This window comes from Papio anubis, chromosome 5 (assembly GCF_008728515.1).
Source record: "Papio anubis isolate 15944 chromosome 5, Panubis1.0, whole genome shotgun sequence".
Taxonomy (NCBI): Eukaryota; Metazoa; Chordata; class Mammalia; order Primates; family Cercopithecidae; genus Papio; species Papio anubis.
The window spans coordinates 9,357,448-9,373,057 of NC_044980.1; the positions used below are offsets into that span (position 1 = coordinate 9,357,448).

The window sequence follows — 15,610 nt, forward strand, 5'->3', positions numbered from 1 at the left end:
TCAGAAACTCTCAATGGTAAAATTTATAAAAACTGACAAATTCAATCTTCTCTTGACTTGTGTGTCCTAAGATTTCCACTAAGTGTCTTCAAACCTCCCCCCACGGCTTCCTGGATAATAGAAGTTCCCGAAGGCCGCCGATTCCAGAAGATACTGTCTGGCGTGAAATTAGTCTCAGTTAAAAATATAAGTCCCGCGCGTCTTGTGCTGCGCGTGCGCAAGCTTTTGGGTCCTCCCGCGAGAGAAAAGTGCGTTCTCGCTTCCGTAGCGGTCTCCGCCGGTTGGGGTAAAGTAACTCCGGCTACTCCACCATGGCGTCTATGGGGACCCTCGCCTTCGATGAATATGGGCGCCCTTTTCTCATCATCAAGGATCAGGACCGCAAGTCCCGTCTTATGGGACTTGAGGCCCTTAAGGTAATGGCACAGGGACCTCTTCGCGGTGGGCTGAGGGGAGGCGGCGGAGGCCGTGGCTCTGCGCCTGCGCGAGCTTAGGAGCCGCTGTGCCATGTGCTCCCCGGAAAGGTCGAGAATCCCCGTCTCCCGGCGGTCTCCGGCCGCGCACCCGGCTCACTGAGCTCGGGAGAGGCTAGCGCCTAATCTTGGGCTCGGAATTGGGGGGCCAGGCAGGCTGGGCCGCCAGCGCCCTTCGGAGCTGGGCGGGGCCGCTCAGTCCGGTCGCCCGCGGGAGCGAAGCGGGACCGCCTCCCCGCCCGGCCTCTCCAGCCTGACGGCCGCGTGGGGCTGCGCTTCCGTGGGAAGGCGCCGGGGAGATGCTCCGTCACCTGTTGGTTAAGGCGCTGCTGCTTAACCCTGCGCTGGTCCACCCGCGACGGCCCTTCCGTTTTCTTTGTCACTCGTAAAGGTGTGGTCACTTACAGGGTATTTCATTTCTGAGTGCTTTTTTGCCCACCCTTGAGGAAAAATAGCGAAGAGTGAAAAACGGACGCACAAAATCGTAATGCAAGGCGGTGTGCGGTGAGAAGGACAGCTATGGAGAGAGTTCTGATAAGCGTAGTGCTGGAGGACAGCGTTAGATCAGGGGTGAGAGCATTCTAGGGAGAGGAAACGTAGAAGTAAAGGCTTGGGCAAGAATGCCCATGGCACGTTGTAGAGTGGAAGAGCCACCCGGTTTTAATGGAGCACTGAAGCTATTGAATGCCCAGCATGGAAAATACGACGTTATCCTTGGGGAAGAAGGGGAGCCACTGGGGGGGTTTTGAGCAGAATTTAAGTAGAGCTGCGCTTCAGGCAGCAACGCCTGAGATGGACCGAAGGGAATAAGGAAGACCAAAGGGGTTAAAGAAGCCAGGGCAGGGGTGCAGGTAAGAAAGGGTCATCTGAGCACCAGATGTCGACAGAAAATGCAGAGGAAGGGACACTCCGGGAGGGCCTTCAGGGTTTGTTATAAAGTGAATTCCTAATAGACTATTCAACCAGGTCTCAGGTGTCCCTGTTCACTTAATGTCTTGGAAGTTTACTTACACAAAGTTAGAAACAATACAGTTCCCCCATGGACTCTTTGTTTGACTTAGTGCAAGTTACACAACCTCTCGGAACCTCCTTTTCCAGTGGAGGTGATACATCTCCATAAAGCTGAAGACTTGACAGTGATGTTCAATGGAGTGACTTAGAGGGGCTGCACAGTGGGTGATCCATGGCAGGCACTCAGTATTTGTTTCCTTTCTAGAAAGAAAAAAGTTTCAAGCTACTTGTATTATGTATCCTATTTTATTTTTCACTTACAGGGACCGGCAGGGAAAGTAACATCCAGTACACACACGCATTATAACAACATAACTAAAGCTATAGGTTGTTTTGCATCAGCCATTTTGTTCTAACTGCATGCATTTGTGCCCAGAAGTCTCACACTCTGAGATAGTTGTTCTTTTTCCAAAACTGGGGACTTGGGCCCAGAGCAGTTGAGAAATTGTTCTAAAGAGCAATTGCAAGCAAAGATCAGCACCATGGTTCAAGGCCACCTCTCGAAGTCAAAGCCGGTCTAGAGCAGCATTCTCAAGCTTGACATTATTGACATTCGAGGTCGGATCATTCTTTGCTGTGGGAGCTCATTTGGACAGTAACGTGGGTGTTTAAATCTCTCTGGATGCTGTGGGTAGGCATCCTTTGAGTGTTGAGGCTCAGCAGTGTGGGGATATACACTTGCTCCCTGACCTCATAAAACGTCCAGCTAACTTGAAGAACCAAAATATATAGAAATTGAAGGCAACAGTGAAAGAAATGTATGGGCCATGACTTGAACGTTTTGATGGTAATGGTCACGGTTCTTTTTCTCTGGTCATTTAGAGCCTTAAAGGTAATATGTATTTTGTTGAGATTCTTCAGTTGTTTAACACTTAGCTGTATAATATTTCACCTTAAAAATGCAGGCATTGACCAGGCGCGGTGGCTCAGGCCTGTAATCCCAGCACTTTGGGAGGCTGAGGCGGGTGGATCACAGGATCAGGAGTTCGAGACCGGCCTGACCAACATGGTGAAACCCCGTCTCTACTAAAAATACAAAAATTAGCCGGGTGTAGTGGCATGCACCTGTAATCCCAGCTGCGTAGGAGGCTGAGGCAGAAGAATCGCTGGAACCTGGGAGGCGGAGGTTGCAGTGAGCCAAGATCATGCCACTGCACTCCAGCCTGGGTGACAGAGCAGGACTGTGTCTCAAATAAAGAAAAAAAAAGTGCAGGCATTAGTTGGCTTAGGAAGGAGTCATATTCTAAAACCGTATAATCTAAAACAGAGCAGGCTGAGTTTCCAGGCCAGCCAGCATAATTCTGTTTGTCCATAGTATGTATTATGGCTTGATGTTTAGACTCTTCCCTCTGGAAACACACAGAACTAGCAGAAGGAAGAAAAAGATTTTTTCCACTTTACTGTGCAGTAGAGCAAAATATATCTCGGGATTTCGGGATCTCTCCTATTTGCCAAATTCTTTACATCCTTTTCTTTCTGCCTCTTGCTTTCTCCTAAAAATAATAATAATAATAATAATAATTTCACTCAATTTGGTAGCTAAATGTGAAAAAAAAAAAAACCAGGTAACTTTTTTATTATCGCTTTGACAGCTACTTCACCTTCCTTAAGAGGGCCAGTTGCGGGCCAGGCGTGGTGGCTCACGCCTGTAATCCCAACACTTTGGGTGACCAAGGCGGGTGGATCACCTGAGGTCAGGAGTTCAAGACCAGCCTGGCCAACGTGGCAAAATCCTGTCTCTACTAAAAATACAAAAAAAAAAAAAAAATGAGCCAGTTATGATGGCACATGCCTGTAATCCCAGCTACTGGGGGGCTGAGGCAGGAGCATCGCTTAAGCCTGGGAGGCGGAGGTTGCAGTGAGCCAAGATCATGCCACTGCACTACAGCCTGGGCAACAGAGCAAGACTCCGTCTCAACAACAACAACAAAAAAAAAGCCAGTCACTAACTTTGATCTATAAATATAATTATTAGGCTTTCAGGTGGGTGGAGGAAGATTTTTAAAGCAAGAACGTTTTTTCTTTTTATTTTGTAACGGGGTCTCATCATGTTTCCCAGGCTGATCTCAAACTCCTGGCCTCAAGCAATCCTGCCTCAGCCTCCCAAGTAGGTGGGGTTACAGGTGCTAGCCACCGCACCCAGCTCAAAAGATTATAACTCTGCAGTAAATCCAGTAAATCATAGTGTGACAATGAGGTGTTGTATGTTTACAGTTGGACTGTTTCTCATGAGTACAGACCCCTTCTTATCTGCAGATGTGGAACCCACAGATATAGAAGCCTGGATGCAAGGAACTTGAGCATCTATAAATTTTGGTGTCCTCAGGGGCTCCTGAAACCAGTTCCCCATGGATGCTCAGGGAGGACTGTGTTGCACAGTGATCTTGCAAGGCCTGTAAGGTCATGGTCATACTGTCCCTGTTCTCAGCTGTAAATGAGCTGGTAAAAGAATCTGTCTCATTAATGTGTTGAAAATTCAGTGAGATAACACAAAGCACTTAGTTATTTTTCTTTTATATAAGAATTGCTTATTAAAACGAGTTATAAATGTTATAATACTTAGACTTGTCTGTTGCCCCTTAAATGTAGAAGCTTCTAGAAAACAAACTAAATCGTAAGTGATTTTTAATCATCAGATATGTGCTTTTAACCATTGAAATTGTATGTAACAGTATTTGCTTTTTCTGTTTGTTTCATTAGTCTCATATAATGGCAGCAAAGGCTGTAGCAAATACAATGAGAACATCACTTGGACCAAATGGTAAGAGTCCACCATTCCATGTTTTTAGCAAAAGATTTAAATGATAAAACTGTCAATACAAACCTCTCTACAGAAAGGTGGAGTATTGAGGGCAGCATCTTACTTCCTTAACACAGCGAAAATTTTGTAGTGTATCTCAGGTTTCTCAAACATGGTTATAATCGCGTGTAGTTTTAGGTCGGGCCTTTTTTTTTTTTTAAACATGTTTAATATCATTTCATTAGCATTTTCCAAATCATAGTTGTCTTGAGATTAATACTATACTTAATGATGCTCCATAATTTTTTGCCATTTGCATTAGCCAATCTCAAAATGCCTTCATGCAGCTATTATTTTGTGTATGTTGAAATATTTGCATATAATAAATTGCATAGATAAGAGCTGGGTGCAGAGGTCTTTTTTTATAGTTTGTGATACTGGTTGCCAGTTGTTTGCCCAAAGCCTACTAAATGTTGTCTTTTTAGGGCTTGATAAGATGATGGTGGATAAGGATGGCGATGTGACTGTAACTAATGACGGGGCCACCATCTTAAGCATGATGGATGTTGATCATCAGATTGCCAAGCTGATGGTGGAACTGTCCAAGTCTCAGGATGATGAAATTGGAGATGGAACCACGGGAGTGGTTGGTAAGAAAAGACAAAACATCCTTCCTTTCTCTTTTAACAGATGTCATTTAAGACCACAGGGCTAACATGCCTGCCGAGATTGTTGTCTCTGAATCAGAGCTTGAGGAGACAGACAAATCCAAGTTGAAGAACACACTACAAAACAAATGCCCGGGACTTTCAAAACTGACAGTGTTAGAAAAGAATAGAAAGAGGGCTGGGGATTGTTAGGCAAAGAGAAATCTGTAATGATTGATTGGACGCTGATTTTGTTTGTCTTTTAAGCTGTAAAAGAGGTTTGGGAAAAGTGGAGGAATTTGATTATGGATCATGTACTACAATGCTGAGTTTCCTGAGCGTGACCGCTGTATTGCATATGTGTAGGAGAATACCCTTATTCTCAGTTGTATGCCTCAATACTTAGGAGTGACATGTCATGGTTTCTGCAACTGATTCTCAAATAGCTGAACAGAAACAGTTTGTACATAGTAGAGAAAATGTGGCAAAATGTTAATAAGTAAACTGGTACTCATTTTAGTATTGTACCTTGTTTTTTGTAGATTTGAAATCTTTAAAAAGTTGGGGAAATTGAAGACAAAATATCAGTAATGTTCTTTTCTGCAGATAAAATTTGAATTCATTCATTCAGCAAATATTTATTGGATACCATTGTATGCCAGGCACTGTTCTCGGTGCGCTTGGAGAGTGGTAGATTTAAACAAAATTCATCTATGTGACCCTAAAATGAGGAGAAAGGAGGATGGGGGTGGGGGGAATAAATAATAAACAAATGTTTTAGTCTTATCACCAGGATAAATTTTACTGAATAGACCTTGGCCCATGAAACATAATAGCTTTTTACCTCTTAGAAAAATGTTCTTTTTACATTATATTCTTTAGTTACATTGTTTACATCACTGAGGGTTGAATGTTCGTCTATAAGGGGACACGTGTCGTATTAGACCTTTGCTAGAACCAAAACAAGAGGCTTTCTTTTAAAAATAGATAGCTTCTGCCTCTAAGATGACTTCCAGCTTAATTCTGGAAGCTTTTTCTTTCCATGACAGCATCTAACTTGTGCTGATTATACTAAAAGTGAAGTTTTGTTGTTTTCCTAAACTGATTGTCTGCTGGTTTGTTTGCAGTCCTGGCTGGTGCCTTGTTAGAAGAAGCGGAGCAATTGCTAGACCGAGGCATTCACCCAATCAGAATAGCTGATGGCTATGAGCAGGCTGCCCGCGTTGCTATTGAACACCTGGACAAGATCAGTGATAGCGTCCTTGTTGACATAAAGGACACCGAACCCCTGATTCAGACAGCAAAAACCACGCTGGGCTCCAAAGTGTACGTTTCAGTAGACGATACAATCACACATTTGTAGAGGCAGCTTGTTTGCCATCTCTTAAAGGCAGCACAAAATGACCACTGGTGGATTTGTGTTGATTTGATTTCTTTCAATTACTTGGTTTTGCTTTGTTTTTATTGTAGATGCAGATACATGCATTTTGTATTGTAGTTGAGAACTGAATTTCTAAGTTCATGCATAAATCCCCTTGACAATATTTGCAAAATATAGTTATTTTAATTTAGCAGAATAGATTGTGTTAAAAATCAGTCAGGGCTGGGTGCAGTGGCTCCTACTTGTAATCTCAGCACTTTAGGAGACCAAAGCAGTAGTGTGCTTGAGCTCAGGAATTCAAGACCAGCCAGGGCAATATAGTGGGACCCCATTGCTACAAAACATAAAAAACCAGCCAGGCATGATAGTGCACTCCAGAGGCTGAGGTGAGAGGTTGAGGCGCAGCAAGCCATGATCATACCACTGCACTTCAGTTTGAGCAACAGAGTGAGATCCTGTCTCCAAAAAAAAAAAAAAACTAGAAAGGGTCCTACCTGGAAGATACGTGAATTTTCTTTTTTCTTTTTTCTTTTTTCTTTTTTTGGGACAGAGCCTTGCTCTGTCACCCAGGTTGGAGTGCAGTGGCGCGATCTCCACTCACTGCAAGCTCCACTTCCCGGGTTCACACCATTCTCCTGCCTCAGCCTCCCGTGTAGCTGGGACTACAGGTGCCCGCCACCGCGCCCGGCTCATTTTTTTTTTAATGTATTTTTAGTAGAGATGGGGTTTCACCGTGTTAGCCAGGATGGTCTCGATCTCCTGACCTCATGATCCGCCCGTCTCGGCTTCCCAAAGTGCTGGCATTACAGGCGTGAACCACCATGCCCGGCCAGGATATGTGAATTTTCATAACACTTTCTATAATTTCTTTGCTGGGGAGCCACTGGGGTGGGTTCTCCTTTTTATTCAGCAAATTGCCGATCCAAAATTACAATTTAGTAAAGAGAGTCTTGAAAGTGACTTGTCTCTGGTGTTTTCAGTGTTTGCATACTACCCGTTTGCCAGGCTTACTGCCAGGTCTTTTGGGCACTGAGACACAGCTCTCCCCCAGGAGACTCTAGGCAACCTCAACCAAGGGGTGCACTGATGATGAACCATGACAAAGACTTGAGGTCTGTTGCCATAATGTAACAAAAATCCAGTGTAAGCTGCTTTATGGCATTATATTAAGTCAGTGAGGTTTTCAATTGTGTGCTTGTGGTGGTTATAGCAAAAAGGAAGGAGGGGTCTTCTCAACTCAGAGTAATCAGAGAAAATGTAGGAAAAGTGTCTGCTTCTGTTGCCTTTTCCCCTGAGCAAAGCCTGTGTTAAGGCAGAAGCCTTCAGCAGTGCCTGTTGTCCTCCTCTAACCACAGATCTCAGCAGAGACTAGCTCCCTAGGCAAGAGTGAGTACTCTACGGGTAGCCTCTGTCATAAGTGTAACACTATTTTCTCATGAAAGGAGGACAACATCATTACTTGAAGTGTACAAATCTATTGTTGCTTTATAAGTTGGCCCCGTTCTGTTTGCGAGTATGAAGTCGTCTACTTAAGATAAAACGTTTACTTTCATGGTTCTCTTTTATAGATAATCTACGATTTCAGACATTATTTCAAGTGCTAGGTTTCCCTAGTTGTTTTTCTTGACTCTAAAATGAATTTATTGAGCAGTCTATTCACATGTTTGAAAGCTTTCAAAAAGGTAACATCCTCCATCTGTAACGGATGTTGTGGTGAATTCTTAGAAAGTGAGCAGCCCTGTCCAGTCCTTTCACCTCCAGATTAGTGCTACGCTTCATTGATATAAGACTGACTTTTCCTGAGTGATTACTTACCTTTCTCATTCTGTTCTGAACTTGTGAAATAGTAACAGTATTCTGTAGAAGTCGTGCATTCTAAGACCTTAGTTCATGCCAGACTACAGTGGTTTCTTGAGTACATTCATAATGGAAGGCAATAGTAAATTTCAGAGTTAGCGAAAATAAAGATGTGATTTTTTCCCCATAAAAGTATACGGTCCCCTTTGGGGCTCATGGATCACAGGTTAAGAATCTCTGCCCCAACCTGTTGAAAATGCAGGTTGAGGTGGCATTCCCTTCTAGAAGACTTAAAATATCATTTGATTTATATCTTTGAGTAACATTGTATCATGTGGCCTGCTTTGGTTGTAGTAGTTGTGAAACCAGTGAAGTTTGTTTTGTGTTTTCATCAGGGTCAACAGTTGTCACCGACAGATGGCTGAGATTGCTGTGAATGCCGTCCTCACTGTAGCAGATATGGAGCGGAGAGATGTTGACTTTGAGCTTATCAAAGTAGAAGGCAAAGTGGGTGGCAGGCTGGAGGACACTAAATTGATTAAGGGCGTGATTGTGGACAAGGATTTCAGTCACCCACAGATGCCGAAAGTAAGCCGTTGCATTTCACAGCTTCGCACTGTTGGTTAACTCTTAATTCCACCAATTAAAATGTCTTTATGTTCCCCCATAGAAAGTGGAAGATGCTAAGATTGCAATTCTCACATGTCCATTTGAACCACCCAAACCAAAAACAAAGCATAAGCTGGATGTGACGTCTGTTGAAGATTATAAAGCCCTTCAGAAATACGAAAAGGAGAAATTTGAAGAGATGATTCAACAAGTAAGACTTACCAGAGTCCTCAGTGGAATTTAAACTCCCAAAGGGTACAATTAGTTAGGTTTGGTTAGTAAATATGTGTAGTCTTTCTTCAGTTCTAAAACATACACAGGAAAAAAATCACATAGAAAAGCATAAACAGGGAAGAATTCTGATTTTGTCTTAAAATGGTAGCGTGTTCAGGCAGGGTGTGGTGGCTCACGCCTGTAATCCTAGCACTTTGGGAGGCCAAGGCAGGCTGATCATGAGGTCATCGAGACCGTCCTGGCCAACACGGTGAAACCGCATCTCTACTAAAAATGCAAAAAATTAGCCAGGCGTGGCAGGCACCTATAGTCCCAGCTACTCGGGAGGCTGAGAAAGGTGAATCGCTTGAACCCAAGAGGCAGAGGTTGCAGCAAGCTGAGATCGCACCATTACACTCCAGCCTGGGTGACAGACCGAGACTCTGTCTCGAAAGGTAGTATGTTCAGGGTCCTGAAAGAAGTGACCCTGTTACCTAAAGCCATGTTTTCAATTGTACATATTATATTTGCTCTACTGGACAAATTGAATGTAGCTTACCTTAAGATTTCTGACTATACATTTTAGACAAGAGTTAATGAGTAACTGGAGTTAAACCAGAATGCACTTAGAGTAATCCCAGTTCTTCGCTCGGTTAAGTCTAGTTTGGGTTATGAATACCTTAGCATAGGTGTGCTTTCTCTCTGACCTACCAACTCCTCTTTGGGGGCTGTGTCCTTGGGAGTTGAAAACACCGGTACTCAAGAAGACAGGAACGTGTTGGTTAGAGCATTATTTATCATAGTAAACCAACTAGAGACGATTTTCATGTCTGTTCCTGGGAAAGTCATTGTACTTACTCATTGATGATACAGTTCTTTGTGCCTACAACGTACCAGGCTCTGTTGTAGGCATTAAAAGTACAGCAGGGAATGAAGCCAAGCTTGTGCTCTTGAGGCACAAATAGGGGAAAGATGGGTACAGCTCCATTACAGACACTGGTCAGAAGACGTGACCTGTAAGGAGAGGCCAACATTGAGTGAGAGCAGCGCCCCTAGGGGAGGAGCGTTCCAGGCTGAGGACAGAAGGGGATGCTGTTGAGCCAGGAACGTGTTGGCTTCTACAAGGAACAGCCACCCTCAGGGATTGGAGCATGCTGGCAGGAGCTTATGCATAAAAGGCCATCAGTGGTCATGAGAATGGTGGCTCAGCTGCGCTGGCAGGTCAGAGATAAACTGAGAGGCCAGGGATGTTACTGGATCATGCTGGTGAGGCGCAGGTTGCTGAGAATGAGAAAGGAAGGGGGATGGGGCTAGATGCTAAAAATGTTAAAGAATGAGAGGCAGGGACCCAAAGAGGAACATTGTAGGTGACTGAGGAGCAAGAAGGACCCCTCTCCTGTTTTGAGCACATGAGAGGGAAAGCAGCTGCCATCTGAGGAGGGTTGCAGGTGCAGGCTGGTTTTCAGGGGTTGTATAAGGAGGCTGCTGTTCTGGACTGAGTTCAGAGGGTCAGGGAAGGAAGAGAGGGAGAGCCAGGCAGTAGCAGGTGGTCTGGGAGGCCTGATGGAGACAGGTAGGTGAGAGTTGTGGGGCATGGTGTGGCAGTCCCAGGTGAGCACCAGAGGTGGGGTGGGCAGCCGGATCGTTTCCCTCCTATTTGGGAAAAGTCACTTTGCCCTTTGCAGGTCGGGGTGAGGGTGCTCCTTACGGGAAGCAGGGTCGCCTCTGTGGGCACCTGATTTAGTTTGTATCTATGGATCCACTGAGGATTGTCCATCCAAGTGAGATGGGCAGGTTGCAAGTGGTTCATAGCATTGTGTGTTTAAAACATACTCAGATGAAACTACTCCGTAGGTATTGGTGACAGGACAGAGCTGTTAGCCATTTCCCCCGTGGTTGGGAAGGGTATTAGCTTTGTTTGTTGACATTTCTGTTGACTTCGCATCGTTTTAACAATAGGGTTCAGCATGAATTACTACTTGTGGTTTTTAAAGCATCTTTAGACAATGAGGTGATCCCCATTGATAAAATACTCACTATTTAGAATTTGGAACTGACAGAAAAGTGGACACTTGTCTGTTTCCTTCCTTCTCTTTCCTTTGGTTTTGTGTTCAAGTGCACATGCCTTACACCCAATTGTGCCTCTCCTTTTTTCAAACATTATAGCGAAGAATAAATACCCACTTTCTCTTAATACGATTGCGGTGTTTCTTTTCCCAGATTAAAGAGACTGGTGCTAACCTAGCAATTTGTCAGTGGGGTTTTGATGATGAAGCAAATCACTTACTTCTTCAGAACAACTTGCCTGCGGTTCGCTGGGTAGGAGGACCTGAAATTGAGGTAGGTTGCTCCACATGAAGAGACTTTGAGATGTAGGGGTTCAGCTTATGTGTTGAGGGGTGTTTTGATAGCCCTGCCTTAAATAACTGCATCATACCAAGGCTGGGAGATGAGGGGAGGGTGAGCTGGGAGAGAGGAAAGCACTGGAATCTTTGTTACTGTTTGGTTAACAGTGCTGTGTGTTTCTGGTGTTCCCTGGCATGTTGAAATTCTCTCCCTGTGTTGTCTCACTTGGCCCTGTCGTTGACTTACTAAGGCTGGAAGACCTGGTCTCATCCAGATACTAACGGCAGTCCCGGGCAATGCTGCCTTGGTGGTTCTCACTGCAGCACAGTGCAAGGAACATGCAGGCTGGGTTCCCAGAGAGAGGGAGGGCTGCGCAGAGGGGAGATGAGGGCATGAGCTTAGGGGACGGGCGCAGGGTGATAGATCCGGGCAGCACCAAAGCCCCAGATCAAGACGCCCAGCTCCTCAAGAGCCTTGTTACCTAACAAAGTGCTTTGGGTTGAACTGAAGATGTTTTGGTCAAAGTGGGGCAGCAATTCTAGTGAACAAGGTGGTCTTAGATCAAGTTTTGCTCATTTGTGCCCGGTTTTGAAAGTTAACTTCACCAGTACTGTCTTCGTCCTTCTCCCTGACCACCCCGATTAGCTGATTGCCATCGCTACAGGAGGTCGCATCGTCCCCAGGTTCTCAGAGCTCACAGCCGAGAAGCTGGGCTTTGCTGGTCTTGTACAGGAGATCTCATTTGGGACAACTAAGGATAAAATGCTGGTCATCGAGCAGTGTAAGAACTCCAGAGCTGTAACCATTTTTATTAGAGGAGGAAATAAGATGGTGAGAATTCAACTATTTGTCCTATACTATTGCTTATTTTGCTTCATGGTCTGGTTTTTTTGCCTGTATATATTTAACAGAGACACAGTCACCCTAAGAAAAATAATCATGTTTCTCAAACAATGATGTATCATGGTTAATTTCACGAGGCACATTTGCCTTTCTGCTGTCCTTATAGTGTACAATATACGCTATGAGATTTTTATATCTTTTTAAATACTTAAACACAGTTTAAATATTCAAGTCTTGGATTTTAGAATGTTGGGTACAATTACCTTAGGGGTTGGTTAAACTGCTAGTCCTAGCAACATAAGATTCATTTTAATAACAAATTACAATATGGTATTCCCAAGGATGACTTACATCTGTCCTTAAGGTAGAAAAAGAGAACCCAAGTGAATAACCATCGATGATCTCTGTTCTTTGAGAATGAGTTGTAGCACATTGTGATAAATCTTTGTGAGGTTTGTTGGTTTTTGACTCTTGCTTAACCGTGTATCCTAGAATGAGTCACTGGCCACCTCTGCCTCTTGAATTTTATTAACTATGTTACAGGAAGGAAAGCTAGAAAGATACAGATCATCCGATAGTGGAGGCCATCTAAATATTAGAGCACAGCCTGTCTGTCTTTAAAAAGGTGCCAGATACTTGCCTCTAAATTGAATAGATCTTGATCACATTAATTTAGGCAAAGCTGTTTTCCTTAGATCATTGAGGAGGCGAAACGATCCCTTCATGATGCATTGTGTGTCATCCGGAACCTCATCCGTGATAATCGTGTGGTGTATGGAGGAGGGGCTGCTGAGATATCCTGTGCCCTGGCAGTTAGCCAAGAGGCGGATAAGGTAAGGGATATGTGCAGACTTAGTGAAAGACTCGGGCCTCGCCGATAGTGGAGGCTGTGAGGCTGCAGAACAGCGAGGTGCTGGATGCAAAACGAACAAAAGCATCGTGAGCTGTGTGTAGGTGACAGGTGTTTTAATCTAAGTTAATTCCCATGTTCCTGTATTCAGATTCAGGTTACCATAAACTAGCATTTCTCAGCTGTTTTCAGCCAGTTCATTCTTAAAATAATAAATCTCTGGTCTTTTAATGTTATGTGAAATTCACAATTAGTAGTATAACTTAAAGATAAGTCATAAGAGCTGCTGTATTTTGAGACATCTCTCATGTATGTATACCCTCTGCCCGTATTCTGTAATGACATTATAATATTCTGATAGATACAGAAACAGAGACAGCCTATTCTTTTTTTTTTTTTTTTTAATTAAGTTCTAGGGTACATGTGCATAACGTGCAGGTTTGTTACATATGTATACTTGTGCCATGTTGGTGTGAGAGACAGCCTATTCTTAAAAGTCTTTGTGAGCTGACTTTTCCAAGTATGTGATACAGTGTGTTTTCAAGGTGCTGCTGGGTTGTTTTGTTTTGCCAAGTGCACTTACCATACCTCCGCACCTTTCCAGTGCCCCACTTTAGAACAGTACGCCATGAGAGCGTTTGCCGACGCGCTGGAGGTCATCCCCATGGCCCTCTCTGAAAACAGTGGCATGAATCCCATCCAGACGATGACCGAAGTCCGAGCCAGACAGGTGAAGGAGATGAACCCTGCTCTTGGCATCGACTGTTTGCACAAGGGGACAAATGGTGAGGAGCTGTCACACCTCTGCGTGCGGTGTCTGATTTAAACTGAATAATCATCCACTGTGTGTACTGTGAGATGATGGTATCTTTTTAAATATGTAAACCCACTTCAGGTGTTCAAATCCTGGATTTTAGAATGTTTGATTGATTGCCATAGGAATTGGTTAGACTACTAGACCTAGCAACATAAGACTCATTTTAGTAACAGTAAACTACATATGGTACTATCACCAAAGATGACTTAGGTTTTAATCTCTGGTTTTTGGGAAGTAATGCCATATTGCTGTTTTTACACAAATGTCTGTCAGTGGACAGCGTATAAAACAGCTCTGAAGTGGGCTTTAGTTCACAGTTCACTATGTGGTTAATCCAGCACACTGTGGAGTGTTTTCTAAATGTAATACTATAACCTCTGTAGCCCAGCTCCCAAAAAGATATGGTGACTGTAGCTTGTTGAAACAGTGGTCCCAGGCATTTCTGTACTGAATCAGGCCATGTCTGTAATCCATCCACAGAATGTGACAGTTTGTTTTTGCTTAAAAGTATAGGTGGTACATTCTGCTTTCCATGCTCATATCCCAAGAGTTTCAATAATAGCAACTCTTTGTGAGGCAAATATGTAATGTTTCTAACTTGAATGCTTGGTTGTGCTCAAATTTAGCATTTCTAGGGCCGGGCTCAGTGATTCATGCCTGTAATCCCAGCACTTTAGGACGCCAAGCTGGGTGGATCACCTGAGGTCAGGAGTTTGACACCAGCCTGACCAACATGGTGAAACAGCATCTCTACTGAAAATATAAAAATTAGCTGGGCCTGGTAGCAGATGCCTGTAATTCCAGCTACTCAGGAGGCTGAGGCGAGGCAGAGGTTGTGGTGAGCCGAGATCACGCTATTATACTCCAACCTGGGTGACACCTGTCTCCAAAAAAAAATTAGCATTTCTAGATCTTTCTTGGAAATATCTTACATTTCAGCTATGGTCGGATTCACTTACTTTAGATTTCCTAAGTTAGGGTATGGTTACTTTGTGGGATAAGATGTTACTGAAAATTTTCATCCTGTAGCTAGTCATTGAAGAAAGCCCCCTCTCAACAGCTCTCTCTACCAGGTTCGAGTTCCAGAGTGTCATTGGAAATAATGAAATTACATTCATCTGAAAATGAAATAGAACTGAAATTAGTGGCCTCCTGCTTGGCTTCCAGGAGCTTGTATTTCTTAAGTCTTACTGTGATTCCATAAACCAGAAAGTAGAGCTGGTTATTGATAGTTTATTGTATGCTATTTTAGGATAATCAATTTCCTTGTATTTTTCAGATATGAAGCAACAGCATGTCATAGAAACCTTGATTGGCAAAAAGCAACAGATATCTCTTGCAACACAAATGGTTAGAATGATTTTGAAGATTGATGACATTCGTAAGCCTGGAGAATCTGAAGAATGAAGACACTGAGAATACTATGTAGTAAGATCCACTTCTCTGATTAAGTAAATGGATGTGTTGTGATGTGTCTACAGTTATTTATTGTTACATCCTTTTCCAGACACTGTAGATGCTATAATAAAAATAGCTGTTTGGTAACCATAGTTTCACTTGTTCAAAGCCGTGTAATTGGGGTACTATCTCAACATGCTTTTGTATTCATTGTATTAAAAGAATCTGTTTAAACAACCTTTATCTTCTCTTCAGGTTTAAGAAACATTTATTGTAACAGTAATTAAATGCTGCCTTAATTGAAGGGGTTTGGGTGGATTTTTTTTCCCCCTCAAAATAAGCTGTAGGGACTATTTTAACAGCTTAAACATGAGCTCTCAAGATGCACTTTCGTATTGAGAGGAATATGGGCTTGATCCTCTTCCTATCTAAATGGGTGGGCCCTTTGTAGAGGGTCCACCACAGAATTACGGGATGCCTTAAGT

The 15,610-nt window shown here is 43.5% G+C and overlaps 1 protein-coding gene across 1 annotated transcript; it reads left to right on the forward strand.

The window, feature by feature from the left end:
* Nucleotides 1–76: 76 nt before the first annotated feature.
* On the forward strand, nucleotides 77–15,429 carry CCT5 (chaperonin containing TCP1 subunit 5). The gene is made up of 11 exons (XM_003899495.5): nucleotides 77–416; nucleotides 4,185–4,245; nucleotides 4,710–4,874; nucleotides 5,999–6,197; nucleotides 8,445–8,637; nucleotides 8,720–8,869; nucleotides 11,092–11,211; nucleotides 11,863–12,048; nucleotides 12,756–12,893; nucleotides 13,515–13,695; nucleotides 15,007–15,429. Exons 1-11 carry the CDS (start codon nucleotides 312–314, stop codon nucleotides 15,132–15,134), a joined length of 1,626 nt encoding a protein of 541 aa, XP_003899544.1. The 5' UTR covers nucleotides 77–311; the 3' UTR covers nucleotides 15,135–15,429.
* Nucleotides 15,430–15,610: the final 181 nt, after the last annotated feature.